The sequence below is a fragment of the Bombus impatiens genome, unplaced genomic scaffold (genome assembly GCF_000188095.3).
Source record: "Bombus impatiens unplaced genomic scaffold, BIMP_2.2 scf_0075, whole genome shotgun sequence".
NCBI classification, from domain to species: Eukaryota; Metazoa; Arthropoda; class Insecta; order Hymenoptera; family Apidae; genus Bombus; species Bombus impatiens.
Window position 1 is genome coordinate 319,459 of NT_176494.1, and position 10,699 is coordinate 330,157.

Sequence of the window (10,699 nt, forward strand, 5' to 3'; positions counted from 1 at the left end):
TTACTAACACGCGCGCAGGCTATTCCGGGTATTTTTAAGACATTTCGAAATCAGCATATAACAATGAATAATCGTCGAAAATGGAATTGTTTTATGGTATATACGAATCGCCTAGATCGCGCACGTTTCAGATTTAAATCAATTTTTCCGAACAACGTTCGCAGTTCGCAGCTCGAGAGTCCTTCCGGAACGCCTCTGTGTGTACCGTGAAACGAAAGGGAAGAAAAAGCGAGCAAATGGCAGAAACGAGAATCCGTTCAATGGTTCGTCACGTATTTTAATTTTAATTCTAGTTTTCAGTGATAATTTACGAGAATTATCATAAATCTGCAAAAAGCAATACGATAGATTTGAACAATATTTCCTGATAATAATATAAAATCATAATTATTTTATTTCTGTAATTATTATTTTTGAGGCGAAAAAGTGGTAAATATATCTATAATATATTAAGGTAAATAAAAAATTTGATATAAGTATAGCCATTTTGTTATTGGTTGAAATGATTGAATGAGATTGAACATATGCTGAGCCATTTTTGATTCCTTGTTGTATCCTGCTTCTGTCTTCCCATAATTGGAAGAGTAGACAAATGTCAAGCGAATTCCATTTATAAACTGTCGTAATGAATTTTAGGAAATGTTATAATAATTTAAATAATTGAAGAAAAATATTTAATACGTGTGACACGTTACATATATGACGAAAAGTTAAAAAAAAAACCGCGAAGAATGTAAACACATCTATACACTTCGTAATTCGGTAGAATCTCTAACTAATAATATTTCTCATTAATTAACAATAAGTTCTTTTTAGCCAAATTTATTAGACGTATAAGTAGTTAAACTTGCTCCTGGTTATCTTTTCACTCATAATCACTGATAATACATTCGTATTGTCTAGACTAAATTCGAAATATATAATATTTTACATAAATGAAGTCACGTATATCGATGTACATTTATTTCACTAGATTATTTGTTTTTCTTATACTGTCAATGAAACACTAGTACAGATGACTTTCTCATTCAAATTCTGAAAAGACTTAGAATGTTTCGTATAAGACGTTTTAGAACGAAAACGATCGGGCAAATTTCTCAGAATAGGAAACTTGATTTCGATGATTGAGTTCCTTTTCAGTTTGAAACATTGTATAACACTGGAAATTTCGATAGAAAAACAATCGGTAATTTTCACTATCAAGAACAGAATGAACTGGCCGGGTGGGTGTTCACGATTGCGTACAACTTACATGAAAATAATTGTAAAATATATACGAATACGAATTTCCCCCAGTATGCTGACTGAATGCGTGGCATCCTCGTATGAATTTTCTCGCGTTGTCTCTACGCAAAATCTTACTGCTCTCTACGTTACTTAATACGGAAAAAACGTGCGTCTATTTTGTACAGTGATGTGCCTTTAAACTACACAACTTCGAGCTGAGTCGGCGCTACAACTGACCGAGCTTTTCGATCGTTTCACCAACTCCCATAGAATATAAAACATAGAGCGGAGACTCGCTGCCTTTTCGCTTATCGAGCGATCTTCGACGTTGGATTTGCTAATGGGTCAGCCATGAAATAAACGATGCAAAGTGTAAACCGAAATGAATAACGCTTTGGTACCTTCATGATAAGGTGGAGCCGTCAATTTTAATTAACACAGTTGCTACGACAAAGAGATGAATTAATATCGCGAAAAGAATATTATTACTTACAGTAATATGCTACATAACTTGTATATATTTCCTAATAATTTTTTATAGTATATTTATAATTGAAAGATTCGATTAAAAGAAACAGAAAAAGATAAATTTGTATATACATATATGTATGAATATAATATTCATAATATCAATATTTTATTATTCTGTACAAATTTTTAAATGTTAGGAATGAAATAAGTGTTAACAGATAAATAAAAATATTGTGAAAACCACCTAAATAGTGCCATTTTTTTATTTCAATGTGTTTTTTTATTGAATATTTACTTTTATAGCGATAAAAATATTAATTATTTCTAACTTTTTTAGATACTAAGCTATTACAACAAGTTATAATACATTAAATATAAATGATAAATGTCATAAAATAATCTGTTAATGTTAATTTATACATATATGCAAAATTCATTAGATGGCTCCTTACTGTTTGAACTTATGACAAAAATAATTAACTGTTGTATTGCGAGACGTAAAAATAATATTCAAATGAGTGACATTTATAGTATAAAATTCATTCCTTTCTACTCTTTTATATTGTGGGTTTGAAGTATTCGTATAAACATTTTATATATCTTCTTGTCATATGCTCATACAAATACGTTTAAAATGAAATACGTATGAGTTGTATAGTTGAGATTGAAGCATAAACAGAAATGGAAGGACATGAGGAAGATGAATTAGAAGATTTACATTCAACTATTTACACCTTTCCACCTAATGTACAGAATGTGATCGAACAGGTTAGATTGACCATATAACTGTCAAAATATACACTGACTCCTATCCTAAATGAGCAGTTAACGTTTTCTTATCTTGTTAAGTATTACGATTTATTTTTTCTTTTTTTGTTTTGGTGATCTATATGAATTTATATTAAGTAAGTTATTTTTTAATTTTTAGGTTTTACCTAGTACAGATCCGTTGGATCAACCAAACTTTAATGTAGTAGATTATATAAATTCATTATTCCCAACCGAACAATCTCTATCGAATATAGACGATGTAGTAAATAACATGGAATTAAAAATATGTAACATAGACAAGGAAATTCGTTCGGTAGTACGTGGACAAACAAATGTAGGTCAAGATGGGAAAGCAGCATTAGAAGATGCGCAGAAAGTAATAAAAAAATTATTTGTGCATATCAAAGATATCAAAGATAAAGCAGAACAATCTGAAGAAGTTGTTAAGGAAATAACAAGAGATATTAAACAACTGGACTTTGCTAAAAGAAATCTCACTGCCTCGATAACAGCTTTAAATCATTTACATATGCTCGTAGAGGGTGTAGATACTTTAAAGTAATGTACAATAATTTCTTAAAAAAAAGTATAGTTAACACATGTAATTTAGTGATTATTACTTTATAATGTTATTTACTTGTTGCTTTAGAGTATTAACGCAAAAGAAACAATATGGTGAAATTGTTTTACCATTGCAAGCAGTGATGGAGGTGATGCAACATTTTAGTAGTTATATGGATATACCTCAAGTGAAACAATTGTCTGATGAAGTATGTAATATATGAATTTTTATAGCAGTAATAGTAAAATATATACATAATGTTTATTAACATTTTGAAATAAAGGTACGTCAAATACATATTGAACTGGCTCAACAAATTACAGCAGATTTTAAACAAGCATTTTCTGGTCAAAATCCAAAATATTTTAGTCAGTTAACAGAAGGTTGTTTAGTGTTATCCGTATTGGACCCTAAAGTTAAGTAAGTATGTTTATTAGAAGATTAGTTACTCAAATAGTTTTAACACAAATGTAATGACCAATTCTTTTTTACAAGGAAAGATCTACTTACTTGGTTTGTGGGTATTCAATTACAAGAATATGCACATCTCTTTGATGAAAATCAAGATTTTGCATGGTTAGATAAAATAGATCGGCGCTATGCATGGATAAAAAAGCATTTACTTGATTTTGAGTCAAAATTTGGTACAATCTTCCCGCAAGATTGGGAGATCTCTGAACGAATTGCTGTGCAATTTTGTCATGTTACAAGAGAAGATCTTACAAAGTTAATGCATAAAAGACGTTCTGAAATAGATGTAAAACTATTACTTTATGCAATTCAAAGAACAAGTAATTTTGAATCATTATTAACAAAAAGATTTAGTGGTATTACTTTGGAAAATGTGGATATAACAAATAAAAGGATTACTACTGCAGACACGACTGATAATAAAGTTCCAGGAAATCCGTTTGAACAAAATGACCAGGTTTTTAAGAATTTTGTATAAAATTGTCTTCTACTTAAGATTTATACTAAACATTTATACTAACGACTGTATTATATAACAGGTACAAAACGAAAAGCCAAAACCATCACCATTTTCAAATCTTATAGGAAAATGTTTTGAACCATACTTAAACATCTATATAGAAAGTCTGGATCGTAATCTGGCAGATCTAATGGATAAATTTATATCAGATTCTAAAACACAACCACCTGGTGCAAAAGATTTTGATGGTATTGAAGGTCCTAGTAGTGTGTTATCCTCTTGCGCAGATCTGTTTGTATTTTATAAAAAATGCATGTTGCAATGTACACAACTTAGTACTGGCTCGATTATGTTGAGTTTAGCTGAAACTTTTCAAAAATATTTGCGAGAATATGCTCTTAAAATATTACAAAATAATTTACCTAAGTAAGTAAAGTACACGCTTTTTATTTGAATTAATTAAATTTATGACCTTTTATAATTAAAATTTATTTCAGAATCGGAGGTGGTACAGGAATTGGTACCAGTATGAGTAGTATACGTGATTTTCGAGACCTATCAACATCGGGTTTTATACAAAATTTTCAAAGTTTTCTAAAGGAAGGTGAAAGCACAAGATTTAGTAAAGAAGAGCAATCGCGTATATGCTGGTAAATATTTGCTAATTGGTGGCATTTTAATTAACATAATATTTATAAAAAAGTTAATTGCACAAAGTTATTTTTCAGTATACTAACAACGGCCGAATATTGCTTAGAAACAACACAACAATTGGAAGAAAAATTAAGAGAAAAAACAGATAGATGTTATTCAGAAAAGATTAATCTATCTCAGGAGCAAGATATTTTTCATAAGTATATACTTATTTACATATCTTTTTCGGGTTATCGATATTTAGTTAATTTTTTTAATATTATTCATAACAACTTTTCCAGTGTTATATCGAATTGTATACAACTACTTGTTCAAGATTTAGAGTCTGCATGTGAATCTGCATTAACTGCAATGACGAAGGTACTTATTCAGTTTCATATTTGTTATATGTATGATTTTGTTCACCGTTATTGATATGCAAATATTTTTTAGGTTCAATGGAGTGCCATAGAGGTTGTTGGTGACCAAAGTAATTATGTTAATACTATTGTGGCACACCTTCGACAAACAATACCTACTATCAGAGATAAGTTATCTTCGTGCAGAAAGTATTTTACTCAACTCTGTGTCAAGTTTGCCAGGTAAAAACTGAAACAAAAAGTGAATTTGTTTTACTAAGGAAGTTAATGAAAAATGTATTTCTTTGCAGTTCTTTTATAGTAAAATTAGTACAGCAATTGTATAAGTGCAAACCTTTAAATACTGTGGGCGCTGAACAATTACTATTAGATGTACATATGTTGAAAACTGCTCTTTTGGACCTCCCATCAACAGGATATCAAGTTCAAAGGAAAGCACCAGCTACATATACTAAAGTAATTTCGTTTGATATATTAACTTTTTATAAATTAATCAGCACATTAATTTGTATATTAATTTGATATATTGATTTGTATCAAAACATATATTTCACTATAAACAGGTAGTAGTAAAAGGCATGGCAAGTGCGGAAATGATACTCAAAATTGTGATGTCACCAATAGAATCTCCAAAAGAGTTTGTAAAACAATGCAGAATACGTCTACCAGATTTGCAAGCGCCAGAATTTCAAAAAATTTTGGATATGAAGGTAAACTAATCTTTTTATAAACGTTTAGAATACTTAACAGTCATATTAAAATCTCAATAATTCGTAGGGCTTGAAAAAGACAGAACAAGTTCTATTACTAGAACAGTTCAAGCAACCTGAGAATACAGATATTTCACATGACACTAGGAGTCACATCATTCAAGATAGCCCAGAACATGAAGCTGGGCGAATAAAAAGATTGGAAAAATTAATCAAAAAAAGAATATGAATGTTTCATAGTAAAACTTATATATATATAATTATAATATATATATATTATATATAAAATATAATATATATAATTATATTATATTTTAATGTACATATATAAATTAAATATGATTGTAACTATATAATTACTAAATTTGCATAATTCTTTCACTTTGTTTCAATAAAGTAAAAATTGTTTTTATATAATGAAATTTGATCTTAAATTAATAATTTTGATTCTAAATTTTTCGTCTTAATCAAAGGACTTGTGTGTTATATAGAACAACAGAAGCTTTGGTTTTGTATTTTATTGTTGTACTTAATAAACAACATTCAGTAAGCAGGTAGGTGTTAACCCTGCTTTTGTGCAAGTTCCTTCGCTTTAGCTTTCTCTAACTTAGCTATTCTAGCGGCAGATTTACTGCCTAGGAGACCACCACCCCAGTGACGTCGGATTTCATCATATCTATCATTGAAGTTTGTCTTAATAGCTTCAACCAATTTCGAGAAGTTGGCTCTATCGCCGGAATCAACCTGAAATAAAAATAATGTGTTACCGAAAATAAAGTACATTAAAATTATAATATTTAATACTAATACAATTATATCAGTATAACATATTGTTTAGTTATATCATTAACATTATCATTGGATTGGCTCTATTTAAATTCATCATACTATAAATTATTAATTATATGTTATGTAAGAATAGTTGGCTTTGATGAAAACCCTTACCTGGACCAAAGCTAGTGCAGTACAGGTTTTACGCCTAACAAGGAGTCCCAATCGCGATTTACCTTTCACAATACAATAAGGTACACCCATTTTACGACAGAGGGCTGGTAGAAATAGAACAACCTGTGATAAAAAATAATATATCTATAAAAAAGAATAATATTGTAATCAATAGTTTATGACTACAACTATATATTACTCAGAGTCACATTTCATCCTTTGAAAAAGATTGATTATATGAATTTATTCTCAGGTGAAGAAATTCTAACATCATTGTGATAGAACAATTAAGTATACTTTGCATAGTATTTTAAGAGGCAAGGAAGTATACCTCAATTGGGTCCACATCATGGGCAATTACCACAAGCTGAGCTTTCTTCTGTTCTACGAGTGTAGTGACTGTATTTGTTCCACTGCGTAACACATTAGGTTTCTTTACTGATGGATCTTCTTTCTTTAGAACTTTTTGTTCAGCTTTCTCTTTCAGCTTCAATTTTTTCATAAGAGCTGAATCAGGTCTATATTTTTCCAACATTTTGAATAATTGTGTTGCTGTAACATGAAAGGTTAATGATAGATCTCTATGAATTGTTAAATTTTCCTGTTTTATTTTTTAGCATGTAACAAATATAAAATAAATATACCTGTTTGTTTATCCAATGTCTGTGTAAATTGATTAATTGGTGGTGGTACTTTTAATCTTTTTTGCAATACAGCTCTCTGTCGCTGAATACGAATATACTTGGGCCATTTCACAAAGCGACTAAGATCACGAGCAGGTTGAATATCCTGTCCTAAATAATAGATTGTTTATTATTTTGTTGTCATGTATGTTATATTGTATGTTATCTAATGATAATATATTATAATTAATTTGTGTATCTAAAGTTATGTGTCCAACTTACCAATACCAAAGTTACGTGTACGTTTTTCAAACAGAGGATTGGTTTGTTTTTTGGGTTCAACCTTCTTGACTGCCAAAGGTGCAGCAGCCACCTTCTTTCCTACTTTCTTCTTGGGCTAAATTTTTGTAAATGCATATATTAATATCATTTATATCATAAATATTATTATGCATTCATTATCATTGTTCAAAATCATGCGTACATGCAAAATGTTGCAGTTAATCTTATAAAAACTAAAACATTATAACTTTTGCAAATGCCAAAAATTTATATACTCCTACAATAATAAATAATATCATTTCCAATAGCTTATAAAATATGATAAACAAATCTATATAAAAGAAATATATTTATAATATCATATGTCCAAAACATGCTGAGACCGAACCACTATAATTCATAACAGTAACTAATTATTGTTAGAAATATTAATCTTATTTAGCAATTTAGTAAATTTACCTTCTTCTGAACCATCGTTTTAACACAAAACCTAACGGATCTTTTATATTACAATGGATATAAAAGTTTGTACTTTGCTTAGAACAACGCGAAGTATGACTGCCAAGAACGTAAAGAAAGGTTCATGGAGCAGCGCCACCACAAGCATGCAACAGCGCCACTTGACAATTAAAATTTTAATGTAATTACTTGTTTCTAGAAAAGAAACATAATGATTGTTTCTATTTCTTCAAACCACTTATTGCAATATATTTTTAACAATAATCTTAATTATCTTTTTAAATTTGAAAAAGGAAAAAAGATGAAATAAATTCATAATTCTATCGTTTAAAGTAATTATTATTTCTTTTGTGAAAATATACGTATAAATAGAAAATTTATAAATTTACAAACAGAAAAGATACAAATAGAAAAATAGAAAATGTGAGATGAATAATTGTAAGATTTATGGATATGAATACATCAAGATTCTATGTATATAAAGAACGGAAATTATACGTATATTGATTTAGAAGGTATTATATCAACGAAACATAATCGTAACAATTAACGTTACGCCTAAGATATAGTTTGAGAACAAGATTTCTTTCCAAAATATGTTTATATATCTGAAAGATGCGGTAACAAATTAAAACTGTTCAAAGGACACATGGGCGAAGTCACTAGGGACGAAAATGTGGCAACGACGGCGACGACGGTTCGCGCGTGCGATCTTGGCGCCTCCACTCTGGACTATTTTCTGGACGCATAGCGGCTATGATGTGTTAAGTTCATAATGTCCCGACAATCCGTCTAAGAAACTCACCTGTCATGAAAGCTGATACTTGGTATTCGAAAAACTTTCGTTTATTAGTGTGTTCGTGACAGTACGTAACCTGGATGATTAGTGTTAGTTTCCAACTTATCGTGACATTTCCTTCCCTCCCACTGTCGATTCTGAGAAATCTCACATTTTCTATTTGGGTGTACTTTTTGGACCATTACAGGTAATGTTAGTATATATATTAAGTATAACTGTTTTATATTATCTTAAACGTTATTACTGAAGATTTCTATTCTATCTGTTTAAAGCTAGCAATAGATTTTATGGTCACTACTTGCATCGCATGCTGAAGTTGTCATGCAGAATTCCGCTCGCGATTACTGACAAAAACATGTTAAATACATCTTTAATGTTAGTTCTATCAAATCCAAATTAAATTATAGCAGTACGCAACATTTTTCATTGAAAAGCATACTTTACTTGAATCGGTGAAAATATGAATATGTGTACCTAAATTACCGTTGAGGATAGTCTGTGAAAAAAGAATGCAACTAAATGTTAAAATTAATTTTTTTTGTTATATTATGATACAAATTTTGTAATTCGTACAACAATCAAATTTACGTTTCAGTAAATATCAACGGAACATATATATATATATATATATATATATATATATATATATATATATATATATATATATATATATATATATATATATATATATATATATATATATATATATATATATATATATATATATATATATATATATATATATATATATATATATATATATATATATATATATATATATATATATATATATATATATATATATATATATATATATATATATATATATATATATATATATATATATATATATATATATATATATTCCGACAGAATCTTTCAATTTTCAGTTTAATAAGAGAAGAATGTCGCGGAAAAAACATCTCGGTTGATTTCGATTTATTTAACTATAGATTAATATTATCAACATACTTCTCAATTTAGAAGATCTCGGTGTCTGCAAATGTCGGTGCAAAAATGTTTGCTGATAATAAATTACTGTTGTAATTGTAAATACAGTATATTGCAGCTATAATTCTTAGTGTCAGTTAGCACTAAATAACTATAATTTTTCCAGTAAATATACATATGAAATAAACATTACGAAATAAAAATTTGATATCATTCCCTAAAAACTTTATGAATCTATGAAACGTAAATACACTTAAGTGATCACAAAAAGTATTTGCATATCATTGTTTTTATTATAGCATATACTTATTACATAATTGATTAGTATTAAATTTCGTATCAGTTAGTAGTATATACTACTCTCATATGACTTCCAAAATTTGGTACTGTAAAAGTAAAATGCAGAATCTGATAGAAAATTGCTCCATTAGAAATAAAGATATGTGCAATGTTGCCATAGTTAATGATTATTGCAATATATATATATATATATATATATATATATATATATATATATATATATATATATATATATATATATATATATATATATATATATATATATATATATATATATATATATATATATATATATATATATATATATATATATATATATATATATATATATATATATATATATATATATATATATATATATATATATATATATATATATATATATATATATATATATATATATATATATATATATATATATATATATATATATATATATATATATATATATATATATATATATATATATATATATATATATATATATATATATATATATATATATATATATATATATATATATATATATATATATATATATATATATATATATATATATATATATATATATATATATATATATATATATATATATATATATATATATATATATATATATATATATATATATATATATATATATATATATATATAT

General features: G+C 27.4%; 4 protein-coding genes across 6 annotated transcripts in view; 2 read left to right on the plus strand and 2 right to left on the minus strand.

Annotated features, from left to right (window-relative positions):
* LOC100740126 overlaps positions 1 to 1,473 on the minus strand; it is a 32,823-nt gene extending 31,350 nt beyond the window's left edge. Inside the window, exon 1 of the mRNA XM_003485675.4 lies at positions 1,253 to 1,473. Within this exon, the coding sequence (XP_003485723.1) occupies positions 1,253 to 1,319 (67 nt within the window). The 5' untranslated portion in view covers positions 1,320 to 1,473. The remainder of the gene's footprint in view (positions 1 to 1,252) is intronic.
* A 74-nt stretch (positions 1,474 to 1,547) lies between these two features.
* Positions 1,548 to 5,938, plus strand: LOC100740327 (vacuolar protein sorting-associated protein 53 homolog). The gene is made up of 14 exons (XM_003485676.4): positions 1,548 to 1,833; positions 2,036 to 2,466; positions 2,627 to 3,027; positions 3,119 to 3,239; positions 3,315 to 3,451; positions 3,527 to 3,959; positions 4,042 to 4,388; positions 4,460 to 4,612; positions 4,691 to 4,816; positions 4,898 to 4,976; positions 5,049 to 5,197; positions 5,266 to 5,431; positions 5,539 to 5,685; positions 5,753 to 5,938. Exons 2-14 carry the CDS (start codon positions 2,380 to 2,382, stop codon positions 5,912 to 5,914), a joined length of 2,508 nt encoding a protein of 835 aa, XP_003485724.1. The 5' UTR covers positions 1,548 to 1,833; positions 2,036 to 2,379; the 3' UTR covers positions 5,915 to 5,938.
* Positions 5,939 to 6,188: 250 nt separating this feature from the next.
* Positions 6,189 to 8,183, minus strand: LOC100740452 (60S ribosomal protein L7a). The gene is made up of 6 exons (XM_003485677.4): positions 7,995 to 8,183; positions 7,536 to 7,650; positions 7,275 to 7,424; positions 6,962 to 7,182; positions 6,631 to 6,753; positions 6,189 to 6,429 (listed from the first exon to the last, which is right to left on the minus strand). The coding sequence occupies exons 1-6, from the start codon at positions 8,007 to 8,009 to the stop codon at positions 6,247 to 6,249; spliced, it is 807 nt and encodes a 268-aa protein (XP_003485725.1). The 5' UTR covers positions 8,010 to 8,183; the 3' UTR covers positions 6,189 to 6,246.
* A 522-nt stretch (positions 8,184 to 8,705) lies between these two features.
* Positions 8,706 to 10,699, plus strand: part of LOC100740573 (UDP-glucose 6-dehydrogenase) — a 5,933-nt gene continuing 3,939 nt past the window's right edge. For all 3 annotated transcript variants that reach the window (XM_003485678.4, XM_033324833.1, XM_033324835.1), the window contains exon 1: positions 8,706 to 8,980. Coding sequence is in view for 1 of the 3 variants with exons in the window: in XM_033324833.1 (XP_033180724.1) it covers positions 8,874 to 8,980 (107 nt within the window). In the remaining 2 variants the exon portion in view is untranslated. The remainder of the gene's footprint in view (positions 8,981 to 10,699) is intronic.